This window comes from Macaca mulatta, chromosome 10 (genome assembly GCF_049350105.2).
Source record: "Macaca mulatta isolate MMU2019108-1 chromosome 10, T2T-MMU8v2.0, whole genome shotgun sequence".
Classification (NCBI taxonomy): domain Eukaryota; kingdom Metazoa; phylum Chordata; class Mammalia; order Primates; family Cercopithecidae; genus Macaca; species Macaca mulatta.
In genome coordinates this window covers 11,579,073-11,596,146 of record NC_133415.1, presented here as the reverse complement: position 1 = coordinate 11,596,146, position 17,074 = coordinate 11,579,073, and the positions used below count along the sequence as shown (strand labels likewise).

The 17,074-nt window shown below is 45.8% G+C and overlaps 1 protein-coding gene across 9 annotated transcripts in view; it reads left to right on the top strand.

Moving 5' to 3' along the window:
* GRAP2 (GRB2 related adaptor protein 2) overlaps positions 1 to 17,074 on the top strand; it is a 71,415-nt gene that overhangs the window by 40,533 nt on the left and 13,808 nt on the right. For 3 of the 9 annotated variants that reach the window (XM_077948405.1, XM_015150334.3, NM_001261710.1), the window contains 2 exon segments: positions 5,444 to 5,535; positions 14,136 to 14,227. The exons of 2 other annotated variants lie outside the window; for them this stretch is intronic. In XM_077948405.1, the coding sequence (XP_077804531.1) occupies positions 5,458 to 5,535; positions 14,136 to 14,227 (170 nt within the window). In that variant the 5' untranslated portion in view covers positions 5,444 to 5,457. 9 annotated transcript variants of the gene reach the window in all.

Below are 17,074 nucleotides of genomic sequence, written 5' to 3'. Positions count from 1 at the left end.
AATAAAGTTTTATGGGAACCCTGCTATGCCCATTCATTTACCATCATCTAAGTCCACCTTCCTGGCTATAAAAACCCTGCGAGTCATTGTTACAGAGACTGGATGGTCCACAAAGCCAAAAATATTTACTCTCTGGCTCTGTACAGAAAAGGTTTGACAGTTCCACGTCTATACTCCAAGGTGAAATGTTCTATATCAATAGGAAAGGTGTTTTTTGTTTGTCTGTTTGTTTTGTTTCGTGCTTGAGGAGTTCAGAGGAGGGGAAACACATGTTTATTTGGCCCACAGCGTGCAGAGCTGGAGGGGATAGGCAGGTGTGCTCTGTTTTAAGACTCAATGCATGAAAACCCTGACTTTAAAACAGATAAATTAAAAAGTAGTTATTTGCATAACAAATTTTCCTTTCATTTTATAAAGCGATTCACACAGGGTTCCTTTATAGAGTGAGCCTCCATAATACATGCTAATATGATTCCATTTACAAATACTCTATTCATTATAACTTTTCAAGAATATACCTATTGTGTACAGTGAGGCTTAACCATAATCATTTTTTCCTGGCAGTATAAGGTTTCCTACTTCTGAAAAGTGATTGAGCTGACCTTGTCAATTCGACTGGGGGAGGAAGCACTCTTCCTTATTGTCTCCGAGAAGGGATTTACCTGTCCAACAGCAAGGCTGTGGATTCTGTCTCTGCATTATGTGATGTTGAGTAGCTGCTGGTATAATGTTACATTTTCCCTGAGCTCCTCTCAGTAGCCGCAGCCAAAGCCCTAAAGTGTAAACTAGTCTCACTGTTTTCTTACTTCATTTCATATACAAGATATGCTAATAAAAATTATTTGTTGGCTGGACATGGTGGCTCATGCCTATAATCCCAGAATTCCAGGAAGCTGAGGCAGGTGGATCACTTGAACTCAAGAGTTCGAGACCAGCCTGGGCAACATAGTGAGATCCCCATCTCTACCAAAAAAAAAAAAAACAAAAACAGCCGGGTGTGATGACACACATCTGTGGTCCCAGCTCCTCAGGAGGCTGAGATGGGAGAATCCTGTGAGCCAAAGAGTTGAAAGCGGCTGTAAGCTATGATCACACCACTGCACACCAGCCTGGTCAACAGAGGAAAACCTTGTCTCTAAATTAATGAACTAGTTAATTAAATAATTTTGTTGCCGATGTCCTAATAAATATGTGACAAGCATTACTTGTAAAAAGCAATGTTTCTCTCTTTTTAAAAAATTTCAAGACATTTTCTTATCTGAATTACAACATAAACTGGGGCCAGTATTCAAATTAGGGCTCTCCCCAGCAAAATAGGAAGTGATAGCAATTTAGGACCTGTCTCCTTCTCTCACTGGGTCCTGAGCCTGAATCTTCGCATAGCTTTGTGGTGTTACGCAATTGCTCTTTGTAAGAGATACATAAAATGGAAACCTTAGCTATTCATAGCCAACTTAGGAGGAGCTGAATTTGATCAAGAAGTTTCTTGCCGGGTGCCATTTTGATGGTAACTATGTGTTTCTGAACAAATCCACTTATAATCTGGGTTTCAAATGGAGGTTATTTTAAAGAGCTGTAGCATGGCTTTTGTTTTCATCCTCTGTGGTGACTATATTTTAGAAGTAGACAAGCATTCCTGGCATATAGCCTGAATATTTTTTTAGGTTTTTTAGTGGTAAAAGAAGCTCACATGGAAAGGCAAGGGCAGAAAAAATCATGTTCAGGGCAGTCCTGTGTGGCATTACCCTCTGGTGAAGCAGATCCACACTGCATGCTGCTAATGGCTATTGCATGACAGCTCTTAAAGGGGTAAGTGAGAGAGGTGCAGAGGGCTGGTGAGAAGCAGAGCTAGCACTGAGGCCCTCCAAATGGCATCATCGTCAATCGGGTTGGCGGCTGCTGCTGGAGATGGTTTGGCTGCCCCTGAAGGCTCAGCTTCTCACACTGTATACGCAGGTAGATTTCAGCCATTTCTAAAGCCCATCACTGGCAGGGAAATCACATTTAATCCATCTGTGAGGTTCTCTAACGAGGAGTCTTTTTTTTTTTTTTTTTAAGATGGAGTCTCACTCTGTTGCCAGGCTGCAGTGCAGTGGCACAATCTCAGCTCACTGCAACTTCTGCCTCCTGGGTTCACGCAATTCTCCTGCCTCAGCCTCCCAAGTAGCTGGGACTACAGGCACACACCACCATGCCCAGCTGATTTTTGTAGAGACGGGGTTTCACCGTGTTGGCCAGGATGGTCTCCATCTCTCGACCTCATGATCCGCCCGCCGCGGCCTCCCAGAGTGCTGGGATTATAGGTGTGAGCCACCGCGCCCGGCCGAGGGTCTCTCTTTTCAGAAGTCAGCAGCGCCGGAATTGAAAACAGCAGCAAGAAGGCTTCATTGCATTCTTGAATTCAGGCTGTTGCACTCCACCCCCCACAACTGTCTCTGAATTGTTGCTACCCAGTTTATAGCTCCGTATTTTTGTTGTTGTTTCTCCAGTGCAGTCTGTAGTGGTGGCAGGTACAGATCATAAAACAAATGGATAAGTACTGAATAAACTATATTCGTTCAGTTTTCTTTTTCCCTGGTGGTAATTTTTAAACTTTTCAAAATTAATGCTAATGGATATAGAGGAATGGGATATGCATTTCTGTGCATTTTTATGACCAAACAGAAAACCGACCCCTGAGAGTGACATATTCACTATTCTCTACTACTCGGGGTGCTTCAAGGGAGGAGTGTTTGAAGCCCCGTGGTTTAAACGAAAGGAGGGCATAACCCACCCCACCTGAACAAACAGCAGCCGGGCAGATTTCATCTCACAAATGGAAATGGGAGCAAACAAATTTTTTCAAAGCAATTTTATAAAGAGTGGGCCTGTTTAATTGGGTTTTTTGAGCCAGGATTAATATTATAAGCTGGGGAGCTCTGTGACATGGCTGCGTCGTTGGCTTTGCCATACCGCCTACCTCCTGGGGGAAGGCAGAGGAAAGCGCTGCTATTCAGAAGCAATTTTACTTCTGCCTCGGCCTTCTCACTTCTCACTGAAGTGATTTACAGCCAGCCTGGACCCAGCGCCCAAGCCTGAGCTGAGTTACATGTAATGTTGGAAAGATCTTCCCCAAATCAAGGTCATATCTAGAGCTTGCCTTGGATATTTTTTTCATTTCTAATTTATGTAACTTTCTAATACGTTTAGCATTTGCCCTTCCCTTGTCTCCATCCTGCTTATTAAGGTGAATTTGCATAGAAATGGGATCTTGGTCTTCAGGACCATTCACCTGACACTTGATCCCACGAGGCGACCACTGTCTACTGTTGATTCCATGAGGATGACCCACAGAAGCGATGTCTCTCTGAAAACTAGAGGCAAGGCCTTAATTAGAAGAAGCCTTGTGTGTTAAAGTGATGGGGTGAATCAAATCAGCAAAGGCATTTAGCATTAACTTAGGAGGGCAGAATACTCCTTCCTGTTGAGTGGGTCATCCTAGGTCACAACCATTTTAATTTGCCTTCGATAGATGGATCTTGAAGAAAGTGTACAAAAAGTATATTTGTGGTGCTGTTGTTTGGAAGTACGTTTTGACTGGTGATAAAGCTCAGAGAGTTAACTATGACATTTTACTTTGGCTCCTGGTCTATTTTTTGCTTAACATCTACCTTTGAATGGGTAATAGTCATCTCTGTAAATTACCTGCGAAAGACCGAGCAATTGTGGAGAATCAGAGAAATGAGCCCCTTGCTATCACCCTGTTGCAGTCGCTTTAATCCTCTGATCTCTTGGCGTTTCACCCTCTCACTGGCAGCCACCTTCCTTATTTACCCAAATCTTGCTTTCTTGGGTAGGAATTCCCACTGAGAGGACAACTGTGGTCCCAGTTGACTGGTCACTGAAAGTCTATTAGGTTAGAGGACATTTATTTTCTACCCCAAAGGGTTTGAAACTTAGGGAAATTTTGATCAACAAGAAAATAACAGCTTTCAAGATTGTCCTGACATTAAGATGTCTTAGCAGAGAATCACAGGATTTGATAGTCATGGAGATTAGGTCTCGAATTTCAATGAGAAAAGTTCATAGGAGATGGGAGTGACAGAAGAAAACTTGTGCTGATTTTGGTTAGGCTACCTTTGCTGGGGGAAAATGCATTCCATAAAATTATTTTAAAACGTAAATACTATTTAGCTTTATCTTGTATAATACTTTGCATATATATATATATGTAGATATAGATTTTTATTTTTTTTGAGACAGAGTCGTCACCCAGGCTGGAGTACAGTGGCACAATCTTGGATCACTGCAACCTCTGCCTCCTAGGTTCAAGCGATTATCTTGCCTCAGCCTCCTGAGTAGCTGGGATTACAGGCACGTGCCACTGCACCTAGCTAACTTTTGTATTTTTAGTAGAGACAGGATTTCACCATGTTGGCCAGGATGGTCTTGAACTCCTGACCTCAGGTGATCTGCCCGCCTCAACCTCCCAAAGTGCTGGGATTACAGGCATGAGCCACGGCACCTGGCCTGCATCTATAATTTGATTTAACCTTACAACTTTATTAATTGAATATTATTATCACCAATTTATAGATGAGGAAACGGAGACTCCAAGGGTTTAATTACTTGCCCAAGAGTGTACAGCTATCTACCAACAAAACTGGGACTGAGGCCAGCTCTCTTGCCATTACATCCCCACTGCCTCCTAAAGCACAACTCTAGTTCATACTAAATGTATTACATAGGCTGATTCATTTATCTTTACACAGGTCTCACACGTTACGAGAAGGGGGCCACAATTTTAACTCAATTCAAAAATGTTAACATCAAAATTTCCAAAATGTACTTGGTTTATAATATAATCATAAAATAAGTAATCTGACCAATTGAGTCTCCCAACTCGAAAACCAAAAAATGCTTTCTACTCTCAAACCATGCAGAAGGAAGCTGAGTTCCCCACTGGCCAGTGCTGTCTAATTCTCTTAAATGATTCAGATGTAAAAGAGGAAATGGCATCTGTCTAATTAACACTGCCTGTTTAAATATAGCTGCCAAGGGACAGCCTTGGGACAGTGTTTACAGAATAGTCTTTCCAGCCCCTCGGGCCTCAAGTTACAAATGATAGCAAGCCTTCCCTCCTTATCAGCTGCAAACAGAGATGCCCCGAAAAGTGGTGTCAGGCCAGGATGATGAAAGGAGAAGGGAAAGGCTGCGGCTGGCCTTCATTTCCTGCTCCTGGCATCTAGGGATCCCAAGAATGATCCCAGGACCCAGATCCTATAGATTCCAGCAGCTCTTCCTGCAAACACAAGCGCTTGTTGTGCGCCTGAGCCTTGCTCTCCAGCCTGGAGACATCCATCTGCCCACTCTCCTAGGAACTGCTGATTACCAGGAAGCACCATGGGCTCTGCTGCCCTCCCCCTGGCAGAGAGGCACAATGACCACATTATTTCTCTTCCAGCTTCACGTTACAGCATGGAAGCTGTCGCCAAGTTTGATTTCACTGCCTCAGGTGAGGATGAACTGAGCTTTCACACTGGAGATGTTTTGAAGGTAGGTGACGTGGGGCCCCAGGGGAGCAATAGGGAGTTTCAGTTGCTCAGTAATCTGACAGTCCCTGCCTTTGTCTCTTAAGAACTGCATGTGGTTCCTTTTAAAAAGAGAAGTTCACCTTGATTCCCTTTGTGCACCCTTATAGCAGACACCAACCAGGCCAGGTGATGGAAATATAGAGTCGGCATAAGCCACCATCCTTGTCCTGGGAGGTTCGTAGCCTGGAGAGGGGAACACATCCACCCGAAGGGCTGTTACAGATGTTCTTGGCTAAGTTCTCAGGGAGCACAGGTGAGGGAACAAGTGATTCCACCTGGAAAGATGGGGGTTGTAGGAGTGCGTGCAATGTGAACATCAGGAATGCACTGAAGGTGACTTGGGCTTTTACCTAAAGCTCAGAGATGTGCAAGCCCTTGCTGAATTCAGGGAGCAGCGCCAGGCTCAGCAGAGCTGGAACTCAGGAGGAGAGGTTGTGGATAGAGACAGCTTGGGAAAGGCAGCCACAGAGGACATGGCTCAACAAAGGCCATGCACACCTGGCCACTCAGGGGCTTTTTAAAGCTTGTCCTCAGCCTGCACTTGAGTTGTAGAGGCCACTTGCTGGGCTGAAGTGGCCTTGGGCTTCTCCCTCATTCATGCACCATACTTTCAGACTCTACATCTTAGCCCTTGGGTTTTTTGTTTGTTTTGTTTTTTGTTTTTTGTTTTGTTTTGTTTTGTTTTGTTTTGCAAAAGAGCGTAAGCCCTTCAAAAGGGCTTTTGGGAGTATGTGGAGCCAGACCCCCGCTGCCTGACCTCAGATCACCCTCAGATAGCCTGATTCCTGGTCCGCAGCAGTCCCGATGAGCCTTCTCGGATGTCCAGCAACACTGAGGCCATTAGTGTCTCACCACGGAGAATTATGTTTGTTATACAAAGAACCTTATCAGCATGTGAGAGAGTGACTTTGAAAGTGTCTAAGGAGCACAAAACACCACAGAATGGCTTCTTTTGGAATATGAACATGCCCATTAGGTAGCCTTCTAACTGCTCTCAACTTTCAAGATCTAGTACCATGGTGGCAAAGCGTAGGCTTTCACGAACTTAAAATATGAGTTGGGCCTCCTGACCCAGGAAAACCTGTCTGTCACTGCTTTGGGATCTTACCAAGGTCCTGGAGGGACTTGCCGTGCAGTGAGAAGTTCCTGCTTTCTCTATGGGGCACTGTGACCATGTGACTGTCATCCACTGGAGACCATCCTTGCACCAACTTCCACCCTTGTCTTCCATTGCAAAGAGAAGCTGGTATCTTAAGTTTTCTCTATTCCCCAGCAAAAGAAAAGGAAAGAAAAAAAAAACTTTGCTCAACTCTGCTTCCCAATCCAGCTCCTGATTTCTTTCCTCTCCTTTGTTGCTAATACTGGGAAGAATTTTCTACACTGGGTGTGCCTCACTTCCTCACTTCCCACTCATTCCACAACCCTCTGGAATCTCCCTTTTACCCTCCCCCCAACATTCTCTTGAAGTTCACCAGTGATCTCCTTAATGTGTAGTATAACGACCCTGTGGAAATGTCTGTGGGGCTGATACTGCTAACTGGCCCTCTGCTGGAAGCCCCTGTCTCCCTGGCTTTGGCAGCACCTCTGGGTTCTTCTCCTCCCTTCCTGAACACTCCTACAGGTCTCATTTCCAAGCATTCTTTTTCCTCTCTTGATCCTGAAATATATACTTCCCTGAAGGTGCTGCCTTTGGCTTTCTGATTCTTCTTCTCACTCTGAGCCACCTCTTCCTCTTCTCCGGCTGCAACCATCACCTCTGTGCTAAAGACCCTCAAGTCTATGGTTCATGTTCTAGCTCTGACCTTGCTCTTGAACTCCAGACCCAGACTTCCAATTGTCTGCTGGATGTCCCCATATGAACTCCAGCCCCTGACTTCGGATGCCCAGAATCACTCCAACCCCCATGCCCATCTCACCCCCACTTCCACCGAAGCCACTCTTCTTTCCATGTTCTAAGTATTGTCCTAGGTCAGTCACAAGCCAGGAGCCCCAGTTATCATCAGTGCCTCCCTTACCAAATCCTGGTGACCAGTAACCAACATCTCCTGAGCTCCTGTTCAGGGCCAGGATCTAGCTAAGTGGTTTGCAGACATGATTTCATCATCTGAGCAAACGTATGAGGTAGGCATTCATTTCCCCTCCATTTCACAGATGAGAAACTGAGGCTAGGGATGAAATCACATGTCCACGGTCACGCAGCTAGAATGAAACCAATCCAGGACCTGGATAGAACTCTGTCTGACTCCTAAGCACTAAACTCTGCTCTGAATGTAATTTTTTCCTCATATCTCTCAAGCACGTCTCTTCTTCACCAGAAAGGAGTGTGAGTCAGTAAAAAGGAGCATAGACTTTGAGTCAAATGGATCTTAGTTTGAATCCCAGCTTACTAGCCGTGGAGCCTGGGGCCCAGTCATCTGCCCTCTTTGAGCTTTAGTGTCTTCCTCAGCAAGTGGAGGTAGTATCTATCTTGCCACGTTGTGGAGAGGATTCGAGGTGATGACCCTGGCCCAACGCAGACGCCCAATAAATGGTGGCCTGCATTATCGGGATCATCCATCCCCGCTGCCTCTGACTGCTCAGATCATTGCGGCAGCTCCTTGACTGACCTCATTACCTCTTGTCTTTTTCCTCCTTCAATCATTCTACATACTAGTCCCAGAGGGATCTTTCCAGACAAATCGAATCATATCATTTCCTTGCTCAAAAGCATTCAGGGGTTTCCAATTACCAATTGATTGAGATTGAAAACATCTGGCCCCAAACCACTGTCCAATGTCATTATGCACATGTACACATGTGTGCACACACACACAGACATCTGTGTGGACGTAACGCCCGCAGGTTGCACTGCAATGTATACACCACCCTTTCTCAGCCTCTCCCCTATATACTCTGAGTGCCCCTCTCCCACACACACACACATATTTGACCTCCTGTACCATGGAAACCTCACTGGTCCTCCCTACTCGCTACCATCGCAGGGAAACAAATCACTCCCTCTTCAGCTCCTCCCCAACATTTCACACAAACTTCACTCATTTCCAGGCACTTATGATTTTGCCTCACATGGCAGCTATTTATAGGCAGGCCATGACCCTGTGGTCTCATGCACCCTCTATTTCTGCCTCTCATTGCTGCCTTTGCCCGGTGGGATCCTAATTGCTCATTTACGTGTTGTCTACTCCACTAGCCAAAGCTGTGCAAGGGCAGGGGCCGTGTCTGCCTCAATGTCTAGAATAGCTGTGCCTGGAACTCCCTGATATTTGGTGAATGAATGACTTCAATTCCTCTCCATTCCCTGAGAGCAATGTCATCATGCACGTGTGCACTCAATGCCAGGTTCATCTTTGTGTCTTCACAGCATCTAACACAAGTCATGGCCCAAAATAGATACCCAGTACATATTTCTTGAATTGCTAAATTGCATTTCTTCCTGTTCATTTAGAATTCCGTCGGAAAGCCAACCCCCTCCCTCTTTTCAAATTCTGTCCATTGCCGGTAAAGAGCAAAATGGGGAGGGCTTGTTGACTGAGCCCCACAGAATGTCTGCAGGATGGTGGTTGGTTCCCATGCCTGGGGCTCCCCACATGTAATTGCAGTGTCTGCCCCCTCAATGGGTAACACAGGCAGGATCCTCACAAGTACTTTCAAAGCCAGTTCCTGACTACTCCCGCAACTCGCTTGTGGGATTCTCTGACTCATTTGGCCTTTTGTGCTCAAGACTAAACAGAGGTTTTCATTAGAAAGGTACAAAAAAAGTCTGAGCAGCCACTCACCCTCAACAGACCGTGAGTTTCCTGGGGCAGAGGCCCCAGCTTATCTCCATATTTCATGCACCTAAGTGCAATCAGCAGGTGCTCACTAGATGCTGATCTACACGGCATGGTAAACAAGATGGTGGACAGGAAAACGCCACTATATGACTTGATCTTGCTTCTTCTATGACAGAAACATTTGAAAACTCAGGAATCAGATTTTTTTTCCTATTCATGCCACAAAGGTGCATGTCACCATACCTGCAGCTACACACAGAACCAGGCTCACATTTGAATTTGCCATTAAATTTGCCAGCAGCTTTGAAAAATGTCTCTTGACCCAGTCCATTTCTGTCTCCTTCTGTAATGCATCTAATGCGACCTCATTTCTTCCTGCTAAAATAGCAACCTAAAAGCACTAAGAGTTAATTCTACGTAATTTGCTTCTTCAATTCTTCAGATTTCTGCTATGCTTCTAAAAGCTACAATTTCATCCAATTTAAGAATTCTTCCTGCTGTAATTTGGCCCTTCTCTTCCCACGTCTAACTTATGCTCAGGCCATGTAACCCAGAAAATCATCTCTTAGGGAACATTATAAGAATTAAACAGTAAAGAGTAAAACTTCAAGTATTCAGGCTGAACGCCTCGCTCAGGTTTACACGATGGGTACACGAGATAGGGGGACCGAACAGATGGAGAGATGAGAAGAAGAACAGGAAGTGGGCCCACAACGGCAGGAGGAAACCATCTCCCCTCCCCTCAAATACCTTTCTTTGCAGAAAATGAGAATTTTTTTTTTAAAACCTCACCTTCTATACATGGTAAAAAGCCTGTGAATTCACCTCTCTAGAAACACAGTGTCAGGCAGACCAAGCACCAGGTGGCGGAGAGAAATGGCTGGCATTGTGGGATAATCTTTCACTTTCTAGAGGAGGTCTGAGGCATGATAATTAAAATTACAGAGCTGCTTTCAGGTCAGAAAACGAAGTACAAAGTGTGGGGTTTTTTTAGTTTTTGAGACAGTCTTGCTCTGTCGCCCGGGCTGGAGTGCAGTAGTGCGATCTCGGCTCACTGCAACCTCCGCCTCCCGGGTTCAAGCAATTCTCGTGGCTCAGCCTCCCAAGTAGCTGAGATTATAGGCATGCACCACCATCCCTGGCTAATTTTTGTCTTTTTGGTAGAGATCAGATTTTGCCATGTTGGCCAGGCTGGTCTCAAACTCCTGACCTCAGGTGATCCACCCGCCTCAGCCTCCCAAAGTGCTGGGATTACAGGCATGAGCCACGGCACCTGGCCTCAAAGTGTGGTTCTTAGGGTGATAAGCCAGTTTCCAAATGGCCTCTGTTACCCCTTTCTGTGTGACATTTGCTACCCTGGCCAAACAGCGCATTCCCGTGTGACGGGAGAAAGGAATTCCAACGCCATGAATTCAGGAGCGATGGATGGAGTGCAGTGCTCTTGGTTCTTTACGTGGCTACGAGGCACTGCTGCTGGGTTTCCTAGTTCTTTTGACCTAGATTTTCTGCTTCCTCCCTTGCCCCCTTAGCACACACATACCCACATGTCCTTGGTGACACCAACAGTCACATTTGATGTTAGAAACTACAGAGTTTTCTGTTCTCAGCAATCTCGAACTCAAATGTGGGACACTTTTATTTCTTCAGAATAAATGACTAAATTCAAAACATACACACATACTGCTTTAAAGAATACATAAACCCTTCCATGTCCTATTCAGAGCTGGAGGCCTCCCTCGTAAGAATACCACATTTGATGGAATTGTATTTTTTTGAAAAGAGTCTACACTTTCTGAAGGACTTTCAGGTACCAGGGCTCATTTGATCCTCACATCAGCTCTGTGAGGTGCTAGATGGCTATTATTATCCCCAGTGTTCACATGGCTAATTGACTTGGCCAAGATCACATATCTAGTGATGGAGCCAAGCTAGAAACCAGGTCTTCTGATTCCCAACCCACAACACTGTCCCCTTCCTTCCACCTTGGAGTGATGTTAGAAATAGGTCATCATCTCCGCTCAAGCACTTAGTTCTTTCCATTATCTTCCCATCTTCTTTTCTGGGAGAGAGAAGTCCACGGGCCCTGTGACTTCAACTCCACCCACTTTCTGATGACTCTGAAACCCCAAGCCCCACCCTCACCCTCTCTCCTGGATCCAGACTGACATATCCAGCTGCTTCCTGAGCTTTTCTTCTCAGTTGAATAATTCAATTCACAATCACTGCATGCAATCTGAAGCCCATGAGCCCTTTCTCAGCCCTGCCTCCTCTCGTGTATCTTCTATTTCTATAAAGCCATCACCACCTACTCAGTCTCCCAAGCCAGAAATCCAGTGGCATCCCAGAATCCTCTTCTCTCTTAGCTTCCAAGATTGGCCAAGAAATCCTGCCTGTTTGCTTCCTGAATTTCTCTAAAATATATCCTCGCCTCTTCTTAGCCCAGGCCCTATCATCTCTTGCCTGGAGGGCTGCGCTCATCTTCCTACAGTTTATCTCCCAACTTTAGCCTTCCAATCTATCTTCACATTCTGATCTCTGATACAGAACTCTCTCTCTCTCTCTCTCTGTCTCTCTGTCTCTCTCTCTCTGAATTAGAGACAGAGCCTGTCTCTGTTGTCCAGGCTGTAGTACAATGGTGCAATCAGAGCTCACTATAGCCTTTAACTCCTGGGCTCACGCGCTCCTCCCGCTTCAGCCTCCTGAGTAGCTAGGACTACAGATGCACTTCCACCACGCCTTGCTAGGTTTTATTTTTATATTCATAGAGACAAGGTCTCGCTTTGTTGCCCAGGCTGGTCTCAAACTCCTGGGCTCAAGCAATCGTCCCGCTTGGGCCTCCTAAAGTGCTGGCATTACAGGCATGAGCCATCACACCCAGCGAGAGCTCTTTCTGAACTCTAATTCTCACTGTTATTTCCCTGCTCAAAATCCTTTAAGGGCTGCCCCTACATTTCAAGATATTCACAGTCTACATTCCAGCCACCTGGAGGCATTTCATTCCCAGAATGCACCACACCTCCTCAGAGCTGAAGGAGGAAGTTCCATTGCCATCTGACTTGGCCTCAGTAACTCCTTTCATCGCTGAGGCAAGTGGTCTCTGCTCCACATATGAATGCCTTTTCTATCTATTTCTGCTTTCTTCTTTATCATCGTACTTCTATCAGTTAAGATATTTTCAGGAACAAGAAACATAAACTAAAAATGGCTTAAACAATAACAAAGACTTGTAATTTCTCAAAGTCCAGAAGTAGGAAGGCTCCTGGGTATCATCTAATTCAGTGGTTCAGTGCATTATCAGGGTTCTTTCCATCTTTTGCTCTGCTATCCTTATTTAGAATTATTGTTCTAGTCTATATCATAGACTTAAAAAAAGATTTGTTTTTTAAGAGAGAGTCTTACTCTGTTTCCCAGGCTGGATTGCAGTGGCAAGATCACGGTTCACTGCAACCTCGCCTCCTGGGTTCAAGCAATTCTCCTGTGTCAGCCTCCCAAGTAGCTGGGATTACAGGCATGTGCCACCAGGCCCGGCTACTTTTAGTATTTTTAGTAGAGACGGCGTTCCACCATGACGGACAGGCTGGTCTTGAACTCCTGGCCTCAACTGATCTATGCTCCTCGGCCTCTCAAAGTGCTGGGATTACAGGTGTGAGCCACCACGCCTGGCCTCAGACTTTCAAAACATTCTCAGTGGCAGTGCCAAATATTTGTCTTTTAATGGTGAATCTCATTTTTTGAGAAACCAGAAGCCACATACAGTCAAGTCTGGTGAGTAATATGACTAACCAAGGTAGACAATAACATGTGGGGTCACAGTCAAAGTGAGGCCACAGAGTAACAAGACAGAACTTTTGGTTTTGCTTGGGATCTGGCTCTAAAAGCAAGTTTAGAAAAGGCATCCCCAGTATCTTGAGTTCCAGCCAAACTATCTGTGAAATACACAGCATGTGAACACAAAGAGTTACTGTTTCCAAAGCTGGCCCCACTGGGATGTTTAAGTTTTAATCTGCCTGTTTAAAAAACAAAAATTAAATTTTTGAAAGTTTCCTGGGCCAGGCCTGGTGGTTCATACCTGTAATCCCAGCACTTTGGGAGGTCAAGGCAGGTGGATCACTAGGTCAAAAGATCAAGACAATCCTGGCCAACATGGTGGAACTCGTCTCTACTAAAAATACGAACAGTTAGCCAGACGTGGTGGTGCATGCCTGTAATCCCAGGTACTTGGGAGGCTGAGGCAGGAGGATCACTTGGACCCAGGAGGTAGAGGTTGCAGTGAGCTGAGATCGCACCACTGCACCCCAGCCTGGCAACAGAGCAAGACTCCATCTCAAAAAAACAAAAAACAAACAAACAAACAGAAAAGTTTCCTGGTTACCTGGAAGAGAAAAAAAAAACCAAAAAACTATGGAGTAGCCACTCTTGGCTTCCCACCATCTGCTCAGATGAGGAACTTAAGGTGCTACCTGGGACAAATGAATTTCCAAAATAGAAGAAGGGATTCAGGGAAGTCCCTGAGTGCTGAATCTGGGAGGCCAAGCCACAGTGGGGTGACATAAGTGGACAGCACAAGTGGACAGAAATAACTCGGGATGAGGAGAAGCTGACTCCAAAGGCAAACCCACGGCTCCTCTACAGGCCTGGGGTAAATCCTAGAACAGCTGTTCAGTTCTTTCAACTTATTAACATATTTTCCCTCTAAGTCCAAAAGGTCCTTCTTTGCCCTACAGCCCCTTTCTCTTGTTTTTTGGTGTCCTCCCTCCAATGTCTTTGTCTTTCCTTTTCTTCCATGTAGATTTTGAGTAACCAAGAGGAGTGGTTTAAGGCGGAGCTTGGGAGCCAGGAAGGATATGTGCCCAAGAATTTCATAGACATCCAGTTTCCCGAGTAAGTATTCACAGCCTGCTGAGATGGGCCTACCCCCACACACTCCTCTGACTTTCCCAGCAATCACTACAATTGTCCATGGGAACCCAGGACATTGTCAAAAATGGCTGACTCTGGAGATCTCTCCAGAGAGACGCCAGAGCATGCAGCTGAAGGCCAGGGCAGGCGGGAGACTTTGCATTTCATTTCATTCCCTTTTGATGTTTACACCATGTGTGTGTATTGCTATTTTAAGTATTTCTTTCCTTTTTTTTTTTTTAGTTTTTTTTGTGAGTCAGGGTCTCACTCTGTCACCCAGGCTGGAGTGTGGTGACTCCATCACCACTCACTGCAGCCTAAAACTCCTGGGCTCAACCATCCTCTCACCTCAGCCTCCCGAGTTGCTGGAATTACAGGCACATGCCACCACGCCGGGCTAGTTTTTCTGTTTTTAGTAGAGACAGGGTTTCACCATGTTGGCCAGGCTGGTCCCCAACTCCTGACCTCACGTGATCTGCTGCCTCAGCCTCCCAAAGTGCTGGGATTACAGGCATGAGCCACTGTGCCCAGCCTATTTTAAGTTTTGGAGGTTTTTTGGTTTGTTTGTTTGTTTGTTTTGTTTGTTTTGAGACGGAGTCTTGCTCTGTTGCACAGGCTAGAGTGTATCTCAGCTCATTGCAATTCTCCTGTCTCAGCCTCCCTAGTAGCTGGAATTACAGGCGCATGTCACCACACTTGGCTAACTTTTGTATTTTTAGTAGAAACGGGGTTTCACCATGATGGACAAGCTGATCTCAAACTCTTGAACTCAGGTGATCCACCTGCATTGGCCTCCCAAAGTGCTGGGATTACAGGTATGAGCCACTGCGCCTGGCCTATTTTAAGTTTTTATAAAATGAGTTTGTAAACTCAAATTACCTATAGTGATTTCAATCACAAGGTTCCCTAGAATTCCAAAGGGGGCGCTATTGGCCACCCCACTTTGAGAGCTGCTCTCCTAAGCACTTCTCTGTGACCTCCCAATCCTAACCATCCTCACCAGGCTCTCAGCCTTCACTGGGTGGGTGGACAGACAGACACTCCCTGCCTTCAGTAAAGCGTGCTCACCCCAGTGAGAGAAGTCAGTGGGGGAAGGGGAAGTTCTCTTCCTAAAGAGGAAATGCAAAATTGAGATTGGGCTTCGTTTGTCTCAAGAATTGACCACAAGGGTTAGATAGAAATCTAATCTTGCCTCAGAACCAGGGTCTAGCTCAAAGAGCAAAAGTTTGTTAGAAAACCACAGTAGTATTGGTGACTCCAGCGAGGTGCAGGAGCAACACTCATGGTGAACCTGAACTGACCACCAAACCAAGAGAATGACCACTGACCTTGACAGGGCCCTTGATGCTGCCCAGGAATCTGCTCGGTGACCTCTGCATACCCCACCTGCTCCTCAAACCTCCAGCCCCTCCCTGCATCACTCTCAGCCTGTGACCTTGATTCCAGGTTCTCTGGAACAATGAAAGCCACCAGAAGTGAAGCTCCCAGATTCCTCACCCCCCACCCCACCCCTACCACATCCACCTGCCTCCCACAAATGTGCTCAAACAGTCGGCCTTTCCTGCAGCTGGCTGGAAGGAACTGTCGCTGCTTCTAGCAGAAATTCTCTCTCTCTCTCTCCCACATCAACCTCCTTTCCCTCTCTGCTTGATCATTCCTGTCAGCAAACACACATGCTGCAATTTCTTTCAACGTACCAAAACACAAACAAACAAACAAAACCGAACCCAGAGGCCAGGTGGGTTTTGTGGTGGCTGATTCCTGTAGTCCCAGACCTTTTAGAGGCTGAGGGAGGAGGATCACTTGAGGCTAGGAGTTTGAGACCAGCCTGGGCAACATAGCGAGACCCATCTCTACAAAAAAATGTTTTAAATTAGCTGGGCGTGGTGGCATGCACCTGTAGTCCCAGCTGCTTGGGAGGCTGAGGCAGAAGGATCGCTTGAGCCTGGGAGTTCAAGGCTGTGGTGGGCTGTGATTACATCACTGCACTCCAGTCTGGGCAGCAGAGAGAGACTCTGTTTCAAAGAAAAAAAAAAAATTAAATAATAATAAACAAATAAAACAAGAAAACGCTTAATATCAAATCCCCTTGCAGTTGCCACTCCATCTCTTCAAAAGGAGTGTGTATATTTGCTGCTTCCAACTCCTCATCTCCTGACCTTTCCCGCCAGGCACGCCATGGGCTGCAGCTCCCAGGGGTCATCTCAGCCTGACCTGCCCTGGGGATCCCCCTCCCACTGGAACACCTTCTTCATTTTGGCTCCAGAACATCCTTCCTCCGTTTGTCCTCCCACTGCCCTGGCTTCTCCTCCTCAGTCTGTTGTGTTGGTTCCTCCCACACCCCAGTCCCCTACAGGTTTAGAATGTTTCCTTTTCAGTGAGCTCTTTCTCATCACCATACCTTATATTAATCTCCCACCCGCAGCGCCCCATCTCTGAAACAGAAAAAAAAATCTGTTTTCATATTCTCTACAGCACTTACCATCATCTGGCACACTGCAGGTCTTAATTATTTTGTTCTTTTGTTTGTGTCCCCCTCGACTAGAACGTAAGCTCCCTGAGGGCAGGGGTAGGTGTCTGTTCTGCCCACTACCATGTCCTCAGTGTGCAGGAGGGGGCCCAGCACAATACTAGATGTTCAGTAAAGCTTTTGAATGAATGAATGAATATGTAATATTGAAACCATAACCACTCATGTCTAATATGCAGTGTGTGGTAATTTTTACAAATCTTGAAAGAAGCCCCCATCAGATTGCAGTCGGAGGACAAATGTGTATTTCCTAAATCCCCTTCACTTCTAAAATATTTCCTTTGCGATACGGCTGCTGT